We start from the raw sequence: 26,508 nt of genomic DNA, 5'->3' as shown, positions 1-26,508 counted from the left end.
ACGAGCCTATAACAGCCTCTACTAGCCTAACTTAGGCTCTACTATCCTATATTAGTCGATACTTGCCCACAGTATATTTGCCTCTACTCTCCTCTACTAGCCTGTAATATCTTCTACTAGTCTCTAATATTCTCTATTAGCCTCTGCTGGCCTATATTATCCGCTACTAGCCTATATTAGCCACTACGGGCCTTTCTAGCTTCTACTACCCTCTAATAACCTCTATTAGCCTACAGTATATTAGCCTGAACTAGCCTCTAATATCCTCTACTAGCCTCTATGTAGGCTCTATTAGCCTATACTAGTCTACAGTATATTAGTCTCTACTGACCTATATTAGCCTCTACTGGCCTATATTAGTCTCTACTAGCCTATATTAGTCTCTACTAGCCTATATTAGCCTCTGCTAGCCTATATTAGCTTATGCTAGCCTATATTAGCTTCTAATAGCCTACAGTATATTATCATCCAGTAGCCTCTAATAGACTCTACTAGCCTCTAATATCTTCCACTAGCTTCTTCTAGCCTTTACTAGACTCTTCAAGCCTCTACTAGTACTAGCCTCTAATAGCATCTAATATCCTTTACTAGTCTTGTCTAGCCTATACTAGCATCTAATATCCTCTACTAGCATTCAGTATATTAGCCTCTACTAGCTTCTAATAGACTCTACTAATCTCTAATAACCTCTACAAGCCTTCAGAATATTAGCCTCTACTAGCCTCTAATATTCTCTAATAGGCTCTTCGAGCCAACAGTATATTTGTCTCTACTAAACGATATAAGGCTCTACTAGCTTATATTAGTCTCTAGTAGCCAATACTCGTCTTTACTAGCCTATACTAGTTTCTAATATTCTCTAATAACCTATACTAGCCTACAGTATATTAGTCTCCATTATCCTGAATGAGTCTCTACTAGACTCTACCAGCCTCTTCGTAGCCTATACGAGCATCTATGTAGACTCTACTAGTCTACAGTATATTCAACTCTACTAGTCTATATTAGCCTCTACCAGCCTATATTAGTCTCTACTATCTGTCTACTAGTCTACAGTATATTAGTCTCTACAAGCCTATATTAGTCTCTACTAGCCTCTACTAGTCTACAGTATATTCAGTATCTCTAGTCCTGTCTTCCCCAGTCTACTATACCCCCCCAGCACCTCTAGTCCCGCCTTCTCCAGTCTACTATACCCCCCCAGCACCTCTAGTCCTGTCTTCCCCAGTCTACTATACCCCCCCAGCACCTCTAGTCCCGCCTTCTCCAGTCTACTATACCCCCCCAGCACCTCTAGTCCTGTCTTCTCCAGTCTACTATACCCCCCAGCACCTCTAGTCCTGTCTTCCCCAGTCTACTATACCCCCCAGCACCTCTTGTCCTGTCTTCCCCAGTCTACTATACCCCCCAGCACCTCTAGTCCTGTCTTCTCCAGTCTACTATACCCCCCAGCACCTCTAGTCCTGTCTTCCCCAGTCTACTATACCCCCTACCCCCCCCCCCAGCACCTCTAGTCCTGTCTTCTCCAGTCTACTATACCCCCCCAGCACCTCTAGTCCTGTCTTCCCCAGTCTACTATACCCCCCGGCACCTCTAGTCCTGTCTTCTCCAGTCTACTATACCCTCCCGGCACCTCTAGTTCTGTCTTCCCCAGGCTACTATACCCCCCAGCACCTCTAGTCCTGTCTTCTCCAGTCTACTATACCCCCCCAGCACCTCTAGTCCTGTCCTCTCCAGTCGACTATACCCCCCCAGCACCTCTTGTCCTGTCGTCTCCAGTCGACTGTACCCCCCCAGCACCTCTTGTCCTGTCGTCTCCAGTCTACTATACCCCCAGGGTACAATGCGATACCATTGGATAAACTCTCCATACACACCACACACTTGGCTCATTTTCCCAATGAGGTTAAACCCCGGACAGTGAGAGGCCTGAATCTGTCCAGCACCATTAGAGAGGACAAGCATTTGTGTGTCTACACTGGGGGATTGGGAGGCAATGTCATCAACGTATGAAAAGGGAACTCATTAGAGGAGGAGAGGGGAGGGAAGAGGAGAGAGGGATGAGGAGAGACGGAGGAGGAGAAGAGGTTGGGGGATGAGGAGAGATGGGTGAGGAGAGAGTTAGGGGGATGAGGAGAGAAGGATGAGGAGAGAGTAGGAGAGAGGGAGTGGGAGAGAGGGAGGAGGAGAGAGGGACGAGGAGAGAGGGATGAGGAGAGAGGAGGGGAAGGAGGAGGTGCAGAAAGAGAGAGAGGAGGAGAGGAGAGGGGGATGAGGAGAGTAGATAGGGAGTGTGGAGAGAGGGATGAGGAGAGATGAGGGGAAGGCAGAGAGAGGGATGAGGGGAGAGGAGAGGAGAGAGGGATGAAGAGAGAGGAGAGGGATGAGGAGGAAGTCAATGGCGCAACAATAGCAGACACTGTTCCTGACAGCGATATTTCTACAGAGTATATTGTGCTGATCCCCAGTGATAGAGGGTCATTTACCATGTTACTGTTTAGGGAGGGCAGAGATGTTGTAATGGACTGTAATATCTATAGAGCACGTTGTCTAACGGCAGCAATAAAATAGTAGGATGTAAAACGACCTTTTCCACATTGTGTATTTCCCCTTCCTCTTGGCAGGAGTCCCGAAACACAGACACCTATGACCTTTCCTTGCTGGACGCTTGTTAATTACACTGCTTTACAAATGAATGGCAAGGCCTGCCTAGGAGGACGAGAGGAGTGAAGATGGGGAGGAGAGGGGGGCTGAGAGAGATAGATAGAGAGAGAGACAGAAAGAGAGGGGTGCAGTGTGTGTGTGTGTGTGTGTGTGTGTGTGTGTGTGTGTGTGTGTGTGTGTGTGTGTGTGTGTGTGTGTGTGTGTGTGTGTGTGTGAGAGGGACCCAAGACTAGATAATTAGTTATAAACTGAAGGCAGCTGCCTCCCTTTGACACTCCAATGATGGTTATTTACAAAAACAAGTGTGTTGAATATGGGCAGAAAAGAGGAGAGAGGATGTAGGGAATAGAGAAAAGGGGAGAGAGGATGTAGGGAATAGAGAAAAGGGGAGAGAGGATGTAGAGAATAGGGGAGAGAGGATGTAGGGAATAGAGAAAAGGGGAGAGATGATGTAGGGAATAGAGAAAAGGGGAGAGAGGATGTAGGGAATAGAGAAAAGGGGGGAGAGGATGTAGGGAATAGAGAAAAGGGGAGAGAGGATGTAGGGAATAGAGAAAAGGGGAGAGAGGATGTAGGGAATAGAGAAAAGTGGGGAGAGGATGTAGGGAATAGAGAAAAGGGGGGAGAGGATGTAGGGAATAGAGAAAAGGGGAGAGAGGATGTAGGGAATAGAGCAAAGGGGAGAGAGGATGTAGGGAATAGAGAAAAGGGGAGAGAGGATGTAGGGAATAGAGAAAAGGGGAGAGAGGATGTAGGGAATAGAGAAAAGGGGAGAGAGGATGTAGGGAATAGAGAAAAGGGGGGAGAGGATGTAGGGAATAGAGAAAAGGGGAGAGAGGATGTAGGGAATAGAGAAAAGGGGGGAGAGGATGTAGGGAATAGAGAAAAGGGGGGAGAGGATGTAGGGAATAGAGAAAAGGGGAGAGAGGATGTAGGGAATAGAGAAAAGGGGAGAGAGGATGTAGGGAATAGAGAAAAGGGGAGAGAGGATGTAGGGAATAGAGAAAAGGGGAGCACTAATTAGAGTAATGGACACACTCCTTCATTGCCTGTTTCATTCTTGTCATCCACCTCTCTTCTCCTCTCTTCCCTCCCTTCTTTGATGTCTCATGGACACTTACTGAGTCACTGCTGAGGCTCCCCAAATCAAAGTGTACAACTGAAGCTAGGATGGAGGGATGGAGAGAAATAAGGGGGGATGGAAGGAGGGAGGGATGGATGGAGAGAGGGACGGTTGGAGAGAGGGACGGTTGGAAAGAGGGATGGATGGAGAGAGGGACGGATGGAGAGAAGGACGGATGGAGAGAGGGACGGTTGGAGAGAGGGACGGTTGGAGAGAGGGACGGTTGGAGAGAGGGACGGTTGGAGAGAGGGACGGTTGGAATATGCAAAAAAGTCCCCTGCTGCCTGTGTTCTGCTCTTAACTTCCTGTCTGTGTGCTAAAAAGGAAACATGGATGGTATTATAATAAGTTACTGTATAAATATAATGATAAAACCACAGCGCGGCACCACTAAGTATTTCTTTAGCCCGCTGCTCCTGGGGATTTACCTCATTTTATAAACAAAGGCATTGAAGTTCTTACTTTGATGTTTCTGCTCAATGTCAATGACTATCAAACTTCTGAATCAAGACTTTATTATGATTAAACGAGTAGCTGGCGCATCACAACCCACACATTCAGTACCGCAGTCATGCAATAGCTAAGAGTGTGTGTTCACTGTCAGCTCCCATCTTGTTTCAAAATAATAAATAAATTATATCCTAAGAATAATAGCACTTCACAATTCTGACAATGGAATTTAGTCTAATCTCTGTAACCGGTGGACTTGAACATGACCTGACAACAGCTAAGGTCATCTCATAGAATGGGCCATCTCATAGAATGGGTCATCTCATAGAATGGGCCATCTCATAGAATGGGCCATCTCATAGAATGGGTCATCTCATAGAATGGGTCATCTCATAGAATGGGTCATCTCATAGAATGGGCCATCTCATAGAATGGGTCATCTCATAGAATGGGTCATCTCATAGAATGGGCCATCTCATAGAATGGGCCATCTCATAGAATGGGTCATCTCATAGAATGGGCCATCTCATAGAATGGGCCATCTCATAGAATGGGCCATCTCATAGAATGGGCCATCTCATAGAATGGGCCATCTCATAGAATGGGCCATCTCATAGAATGGGCCATCTCATAGAATGGGCCATCTCATAGAATGGGCCATCTCATAGAATGGGTCATCTCATAGAATGGGTCATCTCATAGAATGGGTCATCTCATAGAATGGGTCATCTCATAGAATGGGTCATCTCATAGAATGGGCCATCTCATAGAATGGGTCATCTCATAGAATGGGCCATCTCATAGAATGGGTCATCTCATAGAATGGGCCATCTCATAGAATGGGCCATCTCATAGAATGGGCCATCTCATAGAATGGGCCATCTCATAGAATGGGCCATCTCATAGAATGTGTCTACATTCATGTCAACAGAACTCTCTGCAAACAGCACAACCTTGGCCTGTGTTCTGTTCTCTACAACGTGCCCCTTGAAGCATCACGACTCAGCTGTATAAATGCAGTATTCAGAAGCACTGAACCTTCAGAGACGACATTCAACAAACACACACACAGACGTATGGATGGTATTATAATACTATAAATATCATCATAAAACCAAATCGCGGCACCATGGTGTAGAATGATGGGTCTATTGGGGTCATACCCCCATCCCCAGTGTCATACCCCCATCACTAGTGTCACACCCACATCCCTAGTGTCACACCCCCATCCCTAGTGTCACACCCCCATCCCTAGTGTCACACCTCATCACTAGTGTCACACCCCCATCCCGAGTGTCACACCCCCATCCCTAGTGCCACACCCCCATCCCTATTGCCACAGCCCCATTCCTATTGCCACACCCCCATCCCCATTGTCACACCCCCATTCCTATTGCCACACCCACATCCCTATTGCTACACCCCAATCCCTAGTCACCCCATCTCTATTGCCACACCCCCATCTCTATTGCCACACCCCCATCCTTTTGCCACACCCCCATCCCTAGTCACCCCATCTCTATTGCCACACCCACATCCCTATTGCCACACATCCATCCCTATTGCCACACCCCCATCCCTAGTCACCCCATCTCTATTGCCACACCCCCATCCCTTGTCACCCCATCTCTATTGCCACACCCCCATCTCTATTGCCACACCCCCATCTCTATTGCCACACCCCCATCCCTATTGCCACACCCCAATCCCTATTGCCACACCCCCATCCCTAGTCACCCCATCTCTATTGCAACACCCCCATCCCTAGTGTCACACCCCCATCCCTATTGCCACACCCCCATCCCTAGTCACCCCATCCCTAGTGCCACACCCCCATCCCTATTGCCACACCCCCATCTCTATTGCAACATCCCCATCCCTAGTGTCACACCCCCATCCCTATTGCCACACCCCCATCCCTAGTCACCCCATCCCTAGTGCCACACCCCCATCCCTATTGCCACACCCCCATCCCTATTGCCGCACCCCCATCCCTATTGCCGCACCCCCATCCCTATTGCCGCAACACCTTCCCTATTGCCGCACCCCCTTCCCTATTGCCGCACCCCCATCCCTTTTGCCGCACCCCCATCCCTAGTCACCCCATCTCTATTGCCACACCCCCATCTCTATTGCCACACCCCCATCCCTATTGCCACACATCCATCCCTATTGCCACACCCCTATCCCTAGTCACCCCATCTCTATTGCCACACCCCCATCCCTCGTCACCCCATCTATATTGCCACACCCCCATCTATATTGCCGCACCCCCATCCCTATTGCCGCACCCCCATCCCTATTGCCGCACCCCCATCCCTATTGCCGCACCCCCATCCCTATTGCCGCACCCCCTTCCCTATTGCCGCACCCCCTTCCCTATTGCCGCACCCCAATCCCTATTGCCGCACCCCCATCCCTATTGCCGCACCCCCTTCCCTATTGCCGCACCCCCATCCCTATTGCCGAACCCCCTTCCCTATTGCCGCACCCCCATCCCTATTACCGCACCCCCATCCCTATTGCCACACCCCCATCCCTAGTCGACCCATCTCTATTGCCACACCCCCTTCCCTATTGCCGCACCCCCTTCCCTATTGCCGCACCCCCATCCCTATTGCCGCACCCCCATCCCTATTGCCACACATCCATCCCTATTGCCACACCCCATCTCTATTGCCACACCCCCATCCCTAGTGCCACACCCCCATCCCTAGTGCCACACCCCCATCCCTAGTGCCACACCCCCATCCCTAGTGCCACACCCCCATCCCTAGTGCCACACCCCCATCCCTAGTCGCCCCATCTCTATTGCCAGACCCCCATCTCTATTACACACCCCCATCTCTATTACACACCCCCGTCCCTATTGCCACACCCTCATCCCTAGTCACCCCATCCATATTGCCCCACCCCCATCCCTATTGCCACACCCCCATCCCTATTGCCACACCCCCATCCCAAGTCACCCCATCTCTATTGCCACACCCCTATCCCTATTGCCACACCCCCATCCCTATTGCCGCACCCCCTTCCCTATTACCGCACCCCCATCCCTATTGCCGCAACCCCATCCCTATTGCCGCACCCCCATCCCTATTGCCGCACCCCCATCCCTATTGCCGCACCCCCTTCCCTATTGCCGCACCCCCATCCCTATTGCCACACCCCCATCCCTAGTCGTCCCATCTCTATTGCCACACCCCCATCTCTATTGCCACACCCCCATCCCTATTGCCACACATCCATCCCTATTGACAAACCCCATCTCTATTGCCACACCCCCATCCATATTGCCACACCCCCATCCCTAGTGCCACACCCCCATCCCTAGTGCCACACCCCCATCCCTAGTGCCACACCCCCATCCCTAGTCGCCCCATCTCTATTGCCAGACCCCCATCTCTATTACACACACCCATCCCTATTGCCACACCCTCATCCCTAGTCACCCCATCCCTATTGCCCCACCCCCTTCCCTATTGCCGCACCCCCTTCCCTATTGCCACACCCCCATCCCTATTGCCACACCCCCATCCCTATTGCCGCACCCCCATCCCTATTGCGCACCCCCATCCCTATTGCCACACCCTCATCCCTAGTCACCACATCTCGAGTGGCTGCATTATTACTTGCCACATGACCTTAAATTATACCACTTTGTTTCTCTCGGTCATCCACGCTATTTCAATTTATTTTAGACAGGTCTAAAGAAACATGATATGAAGAAAATGTAGTCTATTTCAGAAGAACAGAATAGCATTGTCCTTATGTTAGATCTGGCTATACCATATGGCTGTGAGAATATGTGTGTGTGTGTAGTGCGTATGTTATCGTGTGTGTGTGTGTGTGTGTGTGTGTGTGTGTGTGTGTGTGTGTGTGTGTGTGTGTGCGTGCGTGCGTGCCTGCGTGCATGCGTGCATGCGTGTGTATGCATGTGTCTGTGCCTATGTTTGGGTTGCTTCACAGTCCCCACTATTCCATAAGGTGTTTTCTTTGTTGTCTGTTTTTAAATCTAATTTTACTGCTTGCATCAAAGTTACTTGATGTGGAATAGAGTTCCATGTAGTCATGGCTCTATGTAGTACTGTGTTCCTCCCATAGTCTGTTCTGGACTGTGAAGAGACCTCTGGTAGCATGTCTTGTGGGGTATGCATGGGTGTCTGAGCTGTGCAGCAGTAGTTCAAACAGACAGCTCAGTGCATTCAACATGTCAATACCTCTCACAAATACAACTAGTGATGAAGTCAATCTCTCCTCTACTTTTAGCCAGGAGAGATTGACATGCATGTTATTAATGTTATCTCTCTGTGTACAGACAGGGGCCAGCTGTGCTGCCCTGTTTGAAGCCAAATGCAATTTTCCTAAGTCCTTTTCTGTGGTACCTGACAACATGACTGAACAGTAGTCCAGGTCTGACAAAACTAGGGCCTGTAGGACCTGCCTTGTCGATAGTGTTGTTAAGAAGGCAGAGCAGTGCGTTGTTATGGACAGACTTCTCCCCATCTTAGCTACTGTTGTATCAACATGTTTTGACCATGACAGTTTACAATCTAGGGTTATTCCAAGCAGTTTAGTCATCTCAACTTGTTCAATTTCCACATTATGTATTACAATATTTAGTTGTGGTTTAGGGTTTAGTGAATGATTTGTCCCAAATACAATGATTTTAGGTTTAGAAATATTTAGGGCTAACTTATTCCACCCACTCTGAATGTCACGCCTTCCACCAAAGGGCGTCGTCGCCGGTCTACTAGCTGCCACCGATCCTTTTTCCTGTTCTTATGGTTATGTCTGTTTTGTGTTTCACCTGGTTTCATTTTGGTTAATTAGGGGGGTATTTAATTCGACATATCCTTTGGGGTTTTGTGTGAGTTTTGAGTTTTGTTTTATTAGCTCATGTTCGACAGGTGGGTTTTCCCTGGACTGTGTCCGAGTGGGGTTTTCGTGGCTACTACTGTAGTCCGGTGTCCTGTTGTTTTTCTGAGCTCGTTAAATAAAACGCCCTTTTCCTTGGAACTCGTTTCCACTGCGCCTGACTCCACACCCACATCTCCCTGGGGAGAATTGACACTGAAACTAACTGCAGCTCTTTGTTAAGTGTTGCAGTCATTTCAGTCACTGTAGTAGCTGACGTGTAGTGTTGAGTCACGTAGCATGAAGAATTCAATTGAAAAAAGCTGAATAAAACTGAAATATTTTGTGCGCACATGCAGATATTCTGTGATGAGCGGTTAACAAAGAAATAGGTCCTCGAATACGCTTAATTTAGAGTTATTAATGTAACTTTAGTTGTTCTACAAACGTTGGGCTATATGTTGATTTTTAATATATTGTAAGGCTGCATGATGAGACTCTAATGAAGGTTTGAAAAAAGGCATGAGCTCTGCTTTGTGTGTTTTTGCGCAGTCTGTTCACACTACATCAGTCTCTCATTCACAATGTGACAAGTACTTGATAATGCCTCGATTTTCACTGTGGCATCCCCTTTGTGGCCGTAATGCACCCTAAAAAAATAATACATGCCTTTTGCTGTGCAATCTGAAGCTCACACATGACTCTCTGTCAAGTGAAGACAGACACATCTGGGACACAACTGCGCGTGTCCTTATCCAATTCCGAGGTGCATATTGAAGATATTGGAAGAACTGTCCACATTTATTTTTCGTCAGCCAACAAGATGCGTGAGGCATAACAAACAGCAAAAGCACTAGACTATGTCAATCTACTATCCCCATTAGTACAAAAGTTGGCCTATTCTATTCTGTGTGAAAAAAAAATCCAAACCTTATTAAAACATATAGGACTATGGGCTAGGCTACATGAGGTGTGATACTAACCTTATTAAAACATATAGGACTATGGGCTAGGCTACATGAGGTGTGATACTAACCTTATTAAAACATATAGGACTATGGGCTAGGCTGCATGAGGTGTGATACTAACCTTACAGGACTATGGGCTAGGCTACATGAGGTGTGATACTAACCTTATTAAAACATATAGTGACTAAAACATATAGGACTATGGGCTAGGCTACATGAGGTGTGATACTAACCTTATTAAAACATATAGGACTATGGGCTAGGCTGCATGAGGTGTGATACTAACCTTATTAAAACATATATGACTATGGGCTAGGCTACATGAGGTGTGATACTAACCTTATTAAAACATATAGGACTATGGGCTAGGCTACATGAGGTGTGATACTAACCTTATTAAAACATATAGGACTATGGGCTAGGCTGCATGAGGTGTGATACTAACCTTACAGGACTATGGGCTAGGCTACATGAGGTGTGATACTAACCTTACAGGACTATGGGCTAGGCTACATGAGGTGTGATACTAACCTTACAGGACTATGGGCTAGGCTACATGAGGTGTGATACTAACCTTACAGGACTATGGGCTAGGCTACATGAGGTGTGATACTAACCTTATCAAAACATAGAGGACTATGGGCTAGGCTACATGAGGTGTGATACTAACCTTATTAAAACATATATGACTATGGGCTAGGTTACATGAGGTGTGATACTAACCTTACAGGACTATGGGCTAGGCTACATGAGGTGTGATACTAACCTTATTAAAACATATATGACTATGGGCTAGGTTACATGAGGTGTGATACTAACCTTATTAAAACATATAGGACTATGGGCTAGGCTACATGAGGTGTGATACTAACCTTATTAAAACATATATGACTATGTGCTAGGTTACATGAGGTGTGATACTAACCTTATTAAAACATAGAGGACTATGGGCTAGGCTACATGAGGTGTGATACTAACCTTATTAAAACATATAGGACTATGGGCTAGGCTACATGAGGTGTGATACTAACCTTATTAAAACATACAGGACTATGGGCTAGGCTGCATGAGGTGTGATACTAACCTTATTAAAACAGAGGACTATGGGCTAGGCTACATGAGGTGTGATACTATGATTTGAACAATTCACAAAAAAAGGACTTGTGAATGATGCTGATATTGTTTCTTGTGCTGGGCATAATTCACAAGTGATAATATATAATTCACAAGTGATAGGCTAATATTATAACCCATCAGAACATTATTGACTTAATATTGTCTTTACCTATAATAAATAATATATATGTTTTTATTTAGAATGGACCAGTATCATGCACCTGTCTCAAAACAGGGGCAAGGGGGAACATGTATGTCATCTACAGTATGCACTTCAACAGCGAATGGGGGTAGGTTTTCCCGGGGTTTATTTTCATGTCAGCCAGGTAGGCTACACTCATGTTGTAAAGAGAAGCAATGTGCTAAACATCAGGAAAGATGATAAATAAATATAGTAGGCATAGACTACAGAAATGTGGTGCAAAATGAGCTCGTGGGTTCGCATGAAGTGTTTGGTTTGATTTTTGATCACATCTGCAATGATGTCAGAGTGATTAGAGGGACAATAGAATGCTGAGTACCATGCAGTTAGCAAGTTTTTAGGCTACTCATGACCAGCAGCAGCATCAGAGCTTGGAGAAGCCTAATTACAATGACTACATTTGACTGCCTTCATGACTCGTGACTGCCTGTGTGGCGGTAATATGGTCAATGTAACAGTCCTAGTCTGGTCTGGTGGTAATATGGTCACTGTAACAGTCCTAGTCTGGTCTGGTGGTAATATGATCACTGTAACAGTCCTAGTCTGGTGGTAATATGGTCACTGTAACAGCCCTAGTCTGGTGGTAATATGGTCACTGTAACAGTCCTAGTCTGGTGGTAATATGGTCACTGTAACAGTCCTAGTCTGGTGGTAATATGGTCACTGTAACAGTCCTAGTCTGGTGGTAATATGGTCACTGTAACAGTCCTAGTCTGGTGGTAATATGGTCACTGTAACAGTCCTAGTCTGGTGGTAATATGGTCACTGTAACAGCCCTAGTCTGGTGGTAATATGGTCACTGTAACAGTCCTAGTCTGGTGGTAATGTGGTCACTGTAACAGTCCTAGTCTGGTCTGGTGGTAATATGGTCACTGTAACAGTCCTAGTCTGGTGGTAATATGGTCACTGTAACAGTCCTAGTCTGGTGGTAATATGGTCACTGTAACAGTCCTAGACTGGTCTGGTGGTAATATGGTCACTGTAACAGCCCTAGTCTGGTGGTAATATGGTCACTGTAACAGCCCTAGTCTGGTGGTAATATGGTCACTGTAACAGTCCTAGTCTGGTGGTAATATGGTCACTGTAACAGTCCTAGTCTGGTGGTAATATGGTCACTGTAACAGTCCTAGTCTGGTGGTAATATGGTCACTGTAACAGTCCTAGTCTGGTGGTAATATGGTCACTGTAACAGTCCTAGTCTGGTGGTAATATGGTCACTGTAACAGTCCTAGTCTGGTGGTAATATGCTCACTGTAACAGTCCTAGACTGGTCTGGTGGTAATATGGTCACTGTAACAGCCCTAGTCTGGTGGTAATATGGTCACTGTAACAGCCCTAGTCTGGTGGTAATATGGTCACTGTAACAGTCCTAGTCTGGTGGTAATATGGTCACTGTAACAGTCCTAGTCTGGTGGTAATATGGTCACTGTAAGAGCCCTAGTCTGGTGGTAATATGGTCACTGTAAGAGCCCTAGTCTGGTGGTAATATGATCACTGTAACAGCCCTAGTCTGGTGGTAATATGGTCACTGTAACAGTCCTAGTCTGGTGGTAATATGGTCACTGTAACAGCCCTAGTCTGGTGGTAATATGGTCACTGTAAGAGCCCTAGTCTGGTCTGGTGGTAATATGGTCACTGTAACAGTCCTAGTCTGGTGGTAATATGGTCACTGTAACCGTCCTAGTCTGGTGGTAATATGGTCACTGTAACAGCCCTAGTCTGGTGGTAATATGGTCACTGTAACAGCCCTAGTCTGGTCTGGTGGTAATATGGTCACTGTAACAGTCCTAGTCTGGTGGTAATATGGTCACTGTAACAGCCCTAGTCTGGTCTGGTGGTAATATGGTCACTGTAACAGTCCTAGTCTGGTGGTAATATGGTCACTGTAACAGCCCTAGTCTGGTGGTAATATGGTCACTGTAACAGTCCTAGTCTGGTGGTAATATGGTCACTGTAACAGTCCTAGTCTGGTGGTAATATGGTCACTGTAACAGCCCTAGTCTGGTGGTAATATGGTCACTGTAACAGTCCTAGTTTGGTGGTAATATGGTCACTGTAACAGTCCTAGTCTGGTGGTAATATGGTCACTGTAACAGCCCTAGTCTGGTGGTAATATGGTCACTGTAACAGTCCTAGTTTGGTGGTAATATGGTCACTGTAACAGTCCTAGTCTGGTGGTAATATGGTCACTGTAACAGCCCTAGTCTGGTGGTAATATGGTCACTGTAACAGTCCTAGTTTGGTGGTAATATGGTCACTGTAACAGTCCTAGTCTGGTGGTAATATGGTCACTGTAACAGTCCTAGTCTGGTGGTAATATGGTCACTGTAACAGTCCTAGTCTGGTGTGGTGGTAATATGGTCACTGTAACAGTCCTAGTTTGGTGGTAATATGGTCACTGTAACAGTCCTAGTCTGGTGGTAATATGGTCACTGTAACAGTCCTAGTCTGGTGGTAATATGGTCACTGTAACAGTCCTAGTCTGGTGGTAATATGGTCATTGTAACAGTCCTAGTCTGGTGGTAATATGATCACTGTAACAGCCCTAGTCTGGTCTGGTGGTAATATGGTCACTGTAACAGTCCTAGTCTGGTGGTAATATGGTCACTGTAACAGTCCTAGTCTGGTGATAATATGGTCACTGTAACAGTCCTAGTCTGGTGGTAATATGGTCACTGTAACAGTCCTAGTCTGGTGGTAATATGGTCACTGTAACAGTCCTAGTCTGGTGGTAATATGGTCACTGTAACAGTCCTAGTCTGGTGGTAATATGGTCACTGTAACAGTCCTAGTCTGGTGGTAATATGGTCACTGTAACAGTCCTAGTCTGGTGGTAATATAGTCACTGTAACAGTCCTAGTCTGGTGGTAATATGGTCACTGTAACAGTCCTAGTCTGGTCTGGTGGTAATATGGTCACTGTAACAGCCCTAGTCTGGTGGTAATATGGTCACTGTAAGAGCCCTAATCTGGTGGTAATATGGTCACTGTAACAGTCCTAGTCTGGTGGTAATATGGTCACTGTAACAGTCCTAGTCTGGTGGTAATATGGTAACTGTAACAGTCCTAGTCTGGTGGTAATATGGTCACTGTAACAGCCCTAGTCTGGTCTGGTGGTAATATGGTCACTGTAACAGTCCTAGTCTGGTGATAATATGGTCACTGTAACAGCCCTAGTCTGGTCTGGTGGTAATATGGTCACTGTAACAGCCCTAATCTGGTGGTAATATGGTCACTGTAACAGTCCTAGTCTGGTGTGGTGGTAATATGGTCACTGTAACAGCCCTAGTCTGGTGGTAATATGCTCACTGTAACAGTCCTAGTCTGGTGGTAATATTGTCACTGTAACAGTCCTAGTCTGGTGGTAATATGGTCACTGTAACAGTCCTAGTCTGGTGGTAATATGGTCACTGTAACAGCCCTAGTCTGGTGGTAATATGGTCACTGTGACAGCCCTAGTCTGGTCTGGTGGTAATATGGTCACTGTAACAGTCCTAATCTGGTGGTAATATGGTCACTGTAACAGTCCTAGTCTGGTCTGGTGGTAATATGGTCACTGTAACAGCCCTAGTCTGGTCTGGTGGTAATATGGTCACTGTAACAGCCCTAGTCTGGTGGTAATATGATCACTGTAACAGTCCTAGTCTGGTCTGGTGGTAATATGGTCACTGTAAGAGCCCTAGTCTGGTCTGGTGGTAATATGGTCACTGTAACAGTCCTAGTCTGGTGGTAATATGGTCACTGTAAGAGCCCTAGTCTGGTCTGGTGGTAATATGGTCACTGTAACAGCCCTAGTCTGGTGGTAATATGGTCACTGTAACAGTCCTAGTCTGGTCTGGTGGTAATATGGTCACTGTAACAGCCCTAGTCTGGTCTGGTGGTAATATGGCCATTGTAACAGTCCTAGTCTGGTGGTAATATGGTCACTGTAACAGTCCTAGTCTGGTCTGGTGGTAATATGGTCACTGTAAGAGCCCTAGTCTGGTCTGGTGGTAATATGGTCACTGTAACAGTCCTAGTCTGGTGGTAATATGGTCACTGTAACAGCCCTAGTCTGGTGGTAATATGATCACTGTAACAGTCCTAGTCTGGTCTGGTGGTAATATGATCACTGTAACAGCCCTAGTCTGGTGGTAATATGGTCACTGTAACAGCCCTAGTCTGGTGGTAATATGGTCACTGTAACAGTCCTAGTCTGGTCTGGTGGTAATATGATCACTGTAACAGTCCTAGTCTGGTGGTAATATGGTCACTGTAACAGTCCTAGTCTGGTGGTAATATGGTCACTGTAACAGTCCTAGTCTGGTGGTAATATGGTCACTGTAACAGCCCTAGTATGGTGGTAATATGGTCACTGTAACAGTCCTAGTCTGGTGGTAATATGATCACTGTAACAGCCCTAGTCTGGTGGTAATATGGTCACTGTAACAGTCCTAGTCTGGTGGTAATATGGTCACTGTAACAGTCCTAGTCTGGTGGTAATATGGTCACTGTAACAGCCCTAGTCTGGTGGTAATATGGTCACTGTAACAGTCCTAGTCTGGTGGTAATGTGGTCACTGTAACAGTCCTAATCTGGTGGTAATATGATCACTGTAACAGCCCTAGTCTGGTGGTAATATGGTCACTGTAACAGTCCTAGTCTGGTGGTAATATGGTCACTGTAACTGTCCTAGTCTGGTGGTAATATGCTCACTGTAACAGTCCTAGTCTGGTGGTAATATGGTCACTGTAACAGCCCTAGTCTGGTGTGGTGGTAATATGGTCACTGTAACAGTCCTAGTCTGGTGGTAATATGGTCACTGTAACAGCCCTAGTATGGTGGTAATATGGTCACTGTAACAGTCCTAGTCTGGTGGTAATATGGTCACTGTAACTGTCCTAGTCTGGTGGTAATATGCTCACTGTAACAGTCCTAGTCTGGTGGTAATATGGTCACTGTAACAGCCCTAGTCTGGTGGTAATATGGTCACTGTAACAGTCCTAGTCTGGTGGTAATATGGTCACTGTAACAGTCCTAGTCTGGTGGTAATATGGTCACTGTAACAGTCCTAGACTGGTCTGGTGGTAATATGGTCACTGTAACAGTCCTAGTCTGGTGGTAATATGGTCACTGTAACAGTCCTAGTCTGGTGTGGTGGTAATATGGTCACTGTAACAGTCCTAGTCTGGTGGTAATATGGTCACTGTAACAGTCCTAGTCTGGTGGTAATATGGTCACTGTAACAGCCCTAGTCTGGTCTGGTGGTAATATGGTCACTGTAACAGTCCTAGTCTGGTGGTAATATGGTCACTGTAACAGCCCTAGTCTGGTCTGGTGGTAATATGGTCACTGTAACAGTCCTAGTCTGGTGTGGTGGTAATATGGTCACTGTAACAGCCCTAGTCTGGTGGTAATATGGTCACTGTAACAGCCCTAGTCTGGTGGTAATATGGTCACCACAACTGCCCTACACACAACACATCCATAGAGCAGTTATATATGCTGTCTTTCCAATGTCCACTTGGCCCATTGGCATCAGTGTTAATCTATTGTTACTTCATATAGAAGAATAATTACTTGGGGAAAGTAGCGTATAGATGTTATTGGGGGGAGGGGGAAGAATATTGTCTGTGAATAGTGTATGATGAGCTGGCATCCTGTATGTGGCCTTATGTGGTTATCACCTTTTCCCACTTCTTCCTGTTCTCAGAGTAAGGGGCTCCCGCTGCCAATCAGACAGGTCCTGGATGAATCGATTGGACCGGCCTTGGATTTGATCCCCCCCCTGTGCCTTCAGAATGTTGACTTTGGTCTGATAATTCCACATCTTGAAGATTCCCATGTAAAGGTGTTTAGTGTTCTTCTGTTCTATGCCAATCCTATGGCACCGTTCCAGATCCTCTGGTGATATACCCACTTCAAGTTCCTCTGATATCAGTTTGACCACGTAGCTGGAAAGGTCCCATTTGACCTTGTCTTCCGGTGAGGACAATATTCTAACGTTGTTTTATCTCATTCTATTTTGTTGCTTGTCTAATTCATGTTCCAAAAGTTTGCAGCTTTGTTTCCAAAAGGTTCGCTCATGTTGGTGCACGTCTAACATAATAGACTACTTCACTTTTTTAGCAAATCTACTTTTTTCATCACAGATTGTAACAGTTTGTTTGCTTTGGTGAAAATTGAGAGCATTTTAGCTATGATTACCTGGATATCTTTTAGCTGTTCATTACTCTCGTTTGCATCTCCAAGTTGTTCCTTGTCTTTTCTGTTGAGGGAAGCCATGGCTTGTAGGGTTCTTGTGGCCATGTCTGTTTAAATGATTGGATCACTGTTGTACATAACTGAACGCTCACTCTCTCCCAGCTAGATAGCTCACTCTCTCCCAGCTAGACAGCTCACTCTCTCCCAGCTAGACAGCTCACTCTCTCCCAGCTAGACAGCTCACTCTCTCCCAGCTAGACAGCTCACTCTCTCCCAGCTAGACAGCTCACTCTCTCCCAGCTAGACAGCTCACTCTCTCCCAGCTAAACAGCTCACTCTCTCCCAGCTAGACAGCTCACTCTCACCCAGCTAGACAGCTCACTCTCTCCCAGCTAGACAGATCACTCTCTCCCAGCTATTTGAGGATATATTGATCTATCGATGTTAGAGGCTTAACTTAAACCTTGTTGTCTGGCTTCTAACCACAGTTTTGTCTGAACAAACCAGAGCTACTCACTCCCCATGCACCTCGTCAAAAACTCTCTCATACTGAGGACAACAGTCAGACCACATAACATGTTAAAGACAAGCTATAGACCAAGGACCCAATTAACTCAATACGGAAGAGTAAATAACAGCAGAGAGGGAACGATTCAGTGCTTGCATTGCATTCATATAGGGATTCACCTTGAGGGATGTGTCGTGCGTGTGTGTGTGTGTGTGTGTGTGTGTGTGTGTGTGTGTGTAGTCTTACCGGGCCTCTGGAGTGTAGCAGTAGCATAGAGCTCGTGTGATATCTTGTACTGGTCGGAGGCGTGGTGGGCAGCCAGTCTCCTTGGAGACAGAGTAGCGTAGCTCCCTATGCCCGAACTCATCTAGGGAATCACATGTGTACAACATCCACGATTATCTAATGTCACTTAAGAATAATGTGAACTTCCATCTTTGCAATGAATATCCACGTATGTAATGCCTTCAGAAAGTGTTCACACCACTTGACTTGTTCCACACTTTGTTGTGATACAGCCTGAATTTAACATTAATACAATTAAAAAATTTGATCACATCACTGGCCTACCAGCATCCCGGAGTAGCGGATTCACTGTTGACGTTGAGACTGGTATTTTGCAGGTACTATTTAATGAAGCTGACAGTTGAGAACTTATGTGTGCGTTTGTTTCTCAAACTAGACACTCTAATGAACTCGGGGCCTCCCACTCTTCTTTCTCAGTTGTGCACCGGGGCCTCCCAGTCCTCATTCTATTATGGTTAGTGCCAGTTTGCACTGTTCTGTGAAGGGGGTAGTACACAGCGTTGTATGAGATCTTCAGTTTCTTGCCAATTTCTTGCATGGAACAGCCATTTCTCAGAAAAAGAATAAACTGATGAGTTTCAGAAGAATGTTCTTTGATTCTGGCCATTTTGAGCCTGTAATCGAAGACACAAATGCTGATGCTCCAGATACTCAACTAGTCTAAAGAAGGCCAATTTCAGAACAACAGTTTTCAGCTGTGCTAACATACATGCAAAAGGGTTTTCTAATCATCAATTAGCCTTATAAAATTATAAACTTGGATTAGCTAACACAACGTGCTTTTGGAACACAGGAGTGATGAATGCTGATAATGGGCCTCTGTATGCCTATAGAAATATTACACTAAAATCAGATTTTTCCAGCTACAATAGTCATTTACAACATTAACAATGTCTACACTATATTTCTGATCAATTATATGTTTTTCTAATGGACAAAAAATGAGGTTTTCTTTCAAAAACAAGGACATTTCAAAGTGACCCCAAACCTTTGACTGATAGTGTAGGTGAGAGAAATTCACCTACACTACCAGTCTAATTGGGGTGGCAGGGTAGCCTAGTGGTTAGAGTGTTGTACTAGTAACCAGAAGGTTGCAAGTTCAAATCCCCGAGCTGATAAGGTACAAATCTGTCGTTCTGACCCTGAACAGGCAGTTAACCCAATGTTCCTAGGCCGTCATTGAAAATAAGAATTTTTTCTTTAACTGACTTGCCTAGTAAAATAAAGGTTAAAAAAATTATAATTCTGAAATGATGAAGACTTTCTGAAGGCACTGTTTGTATCAATATACACCTGGTGCAGGGGGGATGATGACACACAAGCCCCTCCTCCGGCAACTGATGCTATGGCGTTCGGAGGAGACCCCACCCTCAGCGGAGACCCGGTGCCTCCTGTCGTCGTCACGGAAACAGAGGTGCTGTAACCATAACAACAAGTTATGTTATTGTAAATCATTTTTATTTTATTTTATGCATTTTCAATTTGAATAACAATTGCAGTAAGATTATAACTTGTTCTTCTTCCAAAGTAACCAATGACATTCAATCCCCTTCCAAAACAGCCAATGACATTCAATCCCCTTCCAAACCAACCAATGACATTCAATCCCCTTCCAAACCAACCAATGACATTCACTCCCCTTCCAACCCAACCAATGACATGGCCCTCCCTACCTGTAAGGCTTGGCGAGTCGGTTGGCGGGGGACTGTTTGTTGGGTGAGGATGATGAGGAGGAAGAAGGTAGGCGCTGTGTTGTAGCATAGCCAGGTGTGTCTGAGGCTGGACCCAGGCGCTGGAGCTTGCTAGGAGAACCAGACCCTCCACCTCCTCCTCCGGTGAGAGGGGAACTCACACGCTGGGTGGGCAGGGTGGAACTCGGGTAGTAGTGACCTGGAATCAGACGGAACAGAGGTTAAAACAGGGCTTCACAACTCTGTTAGGCATGTTCCCTCTCTAGTGGTAAAGATTAGCATGTTCCCTCTCTAGTGGTAAAGATTAGCATGTTCCCTCTCTAGTGGTAAAGATTAGCATGTTCCCTCTCCAATGTTAACGTTAGCATGTTCCCTCTCTAATGTTAACGTTAGCATGTTCCCTCTCTAATGTTAACGTTAGCATGTTCCCTCTCTAATGTTAACGTTAGCATGTTCCCTCTCTAGTGGTAAAGATTAGCATGTTCCCTCTCCAATGTTAACGTTAGCATGTTCCCTCTCTAGTGGTAAAGATTAGCATGTTCCCTCTCTAATGTTAACATTAGCATGTTCCCTCTCTAATGTTAACGTTAGCATGTTCCCTCTCTAGTGGTTAAGATTAGCATGTTCCCTCTCTAATGTTAACGTTAGCATGTTCCCTCTATAATGTTAACGTTAGCATGTTCCCTCTCTAATGTTAACGTTAGCATGTTCCCTCTCTAATGTTAACGTTAGCATGTTCCCTCTCTAATGTTAACGTTAGCATGTTCCCTCTCTAATGTTAACGTTAGCATGTTCCCTCTCTAATGTTAACGTTAGCATGTTCCCTCTATAGTCGTTAAGATTAGCATGTTCCCTCTCTAATGTTAACGTTAGCATGTTCCCTCTCTAGTGGTTAAGATTAGCATGTTCCCTCTCTAATGGTTAAGATTAGCATGTTCCCTCTCTAATGTTAACGTTAGAAAGTTCCCTCTCTAGTGGTAAAGATTAGCATGTTCCCTCTCTAGTGGTAAAGATTAGCATGTTCCCTCTCTAGTGGTAAAGATTAGCATGTTCCCTCTCTAGTGGTTAAGATTAGCATGTTCCCTCTCTAATGGTTAAGATTAGCATGTTCCCTCTCTAATGGTAACGATTAGCATGTTACCTCTCTAATGGTAAAGATTAGCATGTTCCCTCTCTAGTGGTTCAGATTAGCATGTTCCCTCTCTAATGGTTAAGATTAGCATGTTCCCTCTCTAATGGTTAAGATTAGCATGTTCCCTCTCTTATGGTTAAGATTAGCATGTTCCCTCTCTAATGGTTAAGATTAGCATGTTCCCTCTCTTATGGTTAAGATTAGCATGTTCCCTCTCTTATGGTTAAGATTAGCATGTTCCCTCTCTAATGGTTAAGATTAGCATGTTCCCTCTCTAATGGTTAAGATTAGCATGTTCCCTCTCTAATGGTTAAGATTAGCATGTTCCCTATCTAATGGTAAAGATTAGCATGTTACCTCTCTAATGGTTAAGATTAGCATGTTCCCTCTCTAATGTTAATGCTAGCATGTTCCCTCTCTAATGTTAATGCTAGCATGTTCCCTCTCTTATGGTAAAGATTAGCATGTTCCCTCTCTAATGGTAAATATTAGCATGTTCCCTCTCTAATGGTTAAGATTAGCATGTTCCCTCTCTAATGGTAAAGATTAGCATGTTCCCTCTCTAATGGTAAATATTAGCATGTTCCCTCTCTAATGGTAAATATTAGCATGTTCCCTCTCTAATGGTAAATATTAGCATGTTCCCTCTCTAATGGTAAATATTAGCATGTTCCCTCTCTAATGGTAAATATTAGCATGTTCCCTCTCTAATGGTTAAGATTAGCATGTTCCCTCTCTAATGGTAAAGATTAGCATGTTCCCTCTCTAATGGTAAATATTAGCATGTTCCCTCTCTAATGGTTAAGATTAGCATGTTCCCTCTCTAATGGTAAATATTAGCATGTTCCCTCTCTAATGGTAAATATTAGCATGTTCCCTCTCTAATGGTTAAGATTAGCATGTTCCCTCTCTAATGGTAAATATTAGCATGTTCCCTCTCTAATGGTAAAGATTAGCATGTTCCCTCTCTAGTGGTAAAGATTAGCATGTTCCCTCTCTAATGGTAAATATTAGCATGTTCCCTCTCTAGTGGTTAAGATTAGCATGTTCCCTCTCTAATGGTTAACGTTAGGACTTGGGGAAGGTAAGCTGCTTCTAGATCTGTGTCTAAGGGCAATTTCTCAACGAAGCGGAAGGGACTGGATGCCATGTTCAGTTCCTTGCATCTTTTATGGCATTGTCTCTGTCTCAGTTCTCTTTATGTATAATGTACGTACTGTATAATAACACAATACATTAGCTTTATGTATAATGGTATGTACTCTATAGGAATACAATAAGTTATAATAAAAGCTTAAAGGATTGGATGTCGTGTGTAGTTCCTTGTCACTTGAATGACATGATCTCTCTTTAAATTCGGGTCAGTACAATATTATGTACACATTGTAGGTATATAATATAGATATATACCGGTAGTGATCTGCTGTGCATCTGGTAGGTGGAAGGCACTGCCATGGCTCTGAGAGAAGGAGTCTCCTCCACTACCTCCCCCTGCCTGCTGCCTCTGCTGAGCGGCACGACTAGACGTCACCTAGGGTGGGGGGGAGACGGGAGGGAGGAGAGGAGAGAGAGGGGAAGGAAGGGGGGCGACAACGACAGGATATTACAATTACACCTAACACTTCTTCCACTTCTGTAGGTGTTTATATGGTAACAGATTTATAGAAGCTATAACCTCTAACAGTCTCTATATGGTAACAGATAGATTTATAGAAGCTATAACCTCTAACAGTCTCTATATGGTAACAGACAGATTTATAGAAGCTATAACCTCTAACAGTATTTTTATGGCAACAGATTGATATCCTGTCCAGTTGAAGTCCACTATCAAGTCATTCATTTTGCACCAAGCCACAGTGAGGAAGCTGCCTCTATCCCAACTCAGTGCAGGGTTATCTAATGTATTCCTCTAGATCCTCAGAGACAGTAGCACAGCATATGCTTCTACCTAGCTCAGCTCCTTCACCTCATGCTACTGACAGTCACCATGCATATTCTCTAAAGGTGAACTACACACAGTCACACGCCCCATGCTGAGGCTCGCTGGCAGTGAACACACGATTTAACAATGTGCAGATACAAACACACACACACGCACACTCCATCCTGAGAAAGCTCTTGGCTCCAGGCTGTATTTTCCCTCTATATTAAGCCAAACGCATGTCTGCTGATTACAATGTCTCTTTGGTTACAGTGTCTCTCATTAACACAAGGCCATGATAACTGATTCATCAGACACTGAAGTAATGGATGAAGCCGTTTTAAAACCCGCAGTCATTACTTCAGCAGAAAACCCAGCGAACCAAAATTGGTTCTGTGAATGTTCCCAGAACATTCGTTAGGTCGCGGCAAATGTTCTCGTAACACAAAAACTGCCTAGTCATAATGATGATTATGGAATGTTTGTATAAAACATTTGCCTTATGTTGCAAGAACATTCCTAGAACACATTTAACATGTTCTTATAAGATTCCCAAATGGTTTCATTAGGTTGTGGGATTAATCTGGTGGGAACATTCTGTGGACGTAAAAAAAAAAAAAATGTTCCCATAAAACAGTTGTTCGGATAATTCTACAATGTTTCTTTCTGATGCAAAAAAAACATTAAACTGATGTTACAAGAACGTTCCCAAAACACATTTTGTCTGTTCTTTAAAAGGTTCCCAGAACGTTTCTCTAGGCTGTGGGAACATTGTGTGGATATTACAGAGATAGGTTCCCAAAACACTAAAACTGTCCAGATGTGCTGACAATTAAACACAGGACAGTGCTGCTGTAACAGCCTCCACTCTTCCGGGAAGGCTTTCCGCTAGATATTGGAACATTGCTATAGGGACTTAGTGAGGTCGGGCACGGATGTTGGCCGATTAGGCCTGGCTCGCAGTCAGTGTTCCAATTCATCCCAAAGGTGTTCGATGGGGATGAGGTCAGGGCTCTGCCAGTTCTTCCACATCGATCTCGACAAAGCATTTTTGCTTGGATTTCCCTTTCCCTTGCACATTGTCATGCTGAAACAGCAAAGGACCTTCCCCAAACTGTTGCCACAAAAAACTGTTGTACAGAATTGTCTAGAATGTCATTGTTTTCTGTAGCGTAAAGACTTCCCTTCACTGGAACTAAGGGGCCTAGCCCCAGACCAATATTCCTCATCCACCAAACTTAGCAGTTGGCACTATGCATTGGGGCAGGTAGCATTCTCCTGGCATCCGCCAAACCCAGATTTGTCCGTCCGACTGCCAGATGGTGAAGCGTGATTCATTTCTCCAGAGAATGCATTTCCACTGCCCCAGAATCCAATGGCGGCGAGCTTTACACCACTCCAGCCGACGCTTGGCATTGTGGATGGTGATCTTAGGCTTGTGTGCGGCTGCTCGGCCATGGAAACCCTTTTTTATGAAGCTCCCAACAAACAGTTATTGTGCTGACATTGTTTCCAGAGTCTGTTTGGAACTTGGTAGTGAATGTTGCAACCGAGGACAGACGTTCTGTGAGCTTGCAATATACATTTTTACCTTGTCTTGTAGGTCCACAGAACATTTCAGGAAGTTATATTTAAGTTTGACTTACTGTTAAGTAAATAACATTCTGAATTTGTAGCTTCATAAAGCACAAGAAAGCAGATTGGAATACATCCTCTTTGTGTTTCTATTCAGAGTTAATGGCAATTCACATTTGAGAGTAATATAGAGACGCACAGCATTTTAATTAAATTAATAGGTCATTTGAATAGCATTTAAATCGTACAAACACGATCATATTGTTCACACTTCAGAAATTCACAATTTGCACGTGTGGTTTGAACTTGCAATGTCTGGTACTCAAGCCAGTTTTTTATCCTACGTACCACCAGGGAAGATCTCTTACATTTCCCACATTGTGTTACGTTAGAGCCTTATTCAAAAATGGATTTAAAAAAAATCCTCATCAATCTACACAAAATACCCAATAATGATGAAGCTAAAACTGGTTTAGACAATTCTGTAAATATAACATTTAAAATACCTCATTGGCATAAGTATTCAGACCCTTTGCTATGAGATTGACATGGAAAGGCACACACCTGTCTATATAAGGTTCCACAGTTGACAGTGCATGTCAGAGCAAAAACCAAGCCATGAGGTTCAAGGAATTGTCCGTAGAGCTCCGAGACAGGATTGTGTCGAGGCACAGATCTGGGGAAGGTCCCCAAAAACACAGTGGCCTCCATCATTCTTAAATGGAAGAAGTTTGGAACCACCAAGACTCTTCCTAGAGCTGGCCACTCAGCCAAACTGAGCAATCATGGGAGAAGGGCCTTGGTCAGGGAGGTGACAAAGAACCTAATGGTCACTCTGACGGAGCTCCAGAGTTCCTCTGTGGAGATGGGAAAAACTTCCAGAAGGACAACCATCTCTTCAACACTCCACCAATCAAGACTTCATGGTAGAGTTGCCAGACGGAAGCCACTCCTCAGTAAAAGGCACATGACAGCCCGCTTGGAGTTTGACAAAAGGCACCTAAAAACTCACAAACCATGAGAAACTGGATTCTCCGGTCTGATGAAAGCAAGATCAAACTCTTTAGCCTGAATGTCAAGCGCCACCTCTAGAGGAAACCAGGCACGATTCCTACAGTGAAGCATGGTGGTGGCAGCATCATGCTGTGGGGATGTGTTTTGGCTGCAGGGATAGGGAGTCTCGTCAGGATCGAGGGAAATATGAACAGAGCAAAGTACAGAGAGATCCTTAATTGAAAACCTGCTCCAGAGTGCTCAGGACCTCAGACTGGGGCAAAGGTTCACCTTCCAACAGGAGAATGACCCTAAGCACACAGCCAAGACAACGCATGAGTGGCTTTGGGACAAGGCTCTGAACGTCCTTGAGTGGCCCAGCCAGAGCCGGACTTGAACCCGGTCGAACATCTCTGTATCAGAAAATAGTTCCAACCATCCAACCTGACAGAGTTTGAGAGGATCTACAGAGAAGATGGGAGAAACTCCCCAAATACAGGTGTGCCAAGCTTGTAGTATCATACTCAAGAAGACTTGAAGCTGTAATCGCTGCCAAAGGCGCTTCAACAAAGTACTGAGTAAAGGGTCTGAATACCTACAGTATGTAAACGTGATATTTCAGTTGTTTTTTTTAACTAAATTTGCAAAACATTTCTAAAACCCAGTTTTTTCTTTGTCATTATGGTTTGTAGATTGATGAGGGGAAAATACCATTTAATCAATTTTAGAATAAGGCTGTAACGTAACAAAATGAGGAAAAAGTCAAGGGACCTGAATACTTTCGGAATGCCCAGTATGTCTTCTTTTTTCAGTATATAGT

The 26,508-nt window shown here is 44.9% G+C and overlaps 1 protein-coding gene across 1 annotated transcript in view; it reads right to left on the bottom strand.

Annotated features, from left to right (window-relative positions):
* The window catches only part of LOC135517153 (catenin delta-2-like), a 586,832-nt gene that overhangs the window by 267,690 nt on the left and 292,634 nt on the right, over nucleotides 1-26,508 (bottom strand). The window contains exons 7-10 of the mRNA XM_064941201.1: nucleotides 22,610-22,730; nucleotides 20,050-20,266; nucleotides 19,670-19,793; nucleotides 18,317-18,437 (exon numbers count right to left, since the gene is read on the bottom strand). Coding sequence (XP_064797273.1) covers nucleotides 18,317-18,437; nucleotides 19,670-19,793; nucleotides 20,050-20,266; nucleotides 22,610-22,730 — 583 coding nt within the window. The remainder of the gene's footprint in view (nucleotides 1-18,316; nucleotides 18,438-19,669; nucleotides 19,794-20,049; nucleotides 20,267-22,609; nucleotides 22,731-26,508) is intronic.

Source organism: Oncorhynchus masou, chromosome 28, assembly GCF_036934945.1.
Source record: "Oncorhynchus masou masou isolate Uvic2021 chromosome 28, UVic_Omas_1.1, whole genome shotgun sequence".
NCBI lineage: Eukaryota > Metazoa > Chordata > Actinopteri > Salmoniformes > Salmonidae > Oncorhynchus > Oncorhynchus masou.
This window is presented reverse-complemented; position numbering and strand designations above follow the sequence as displayed.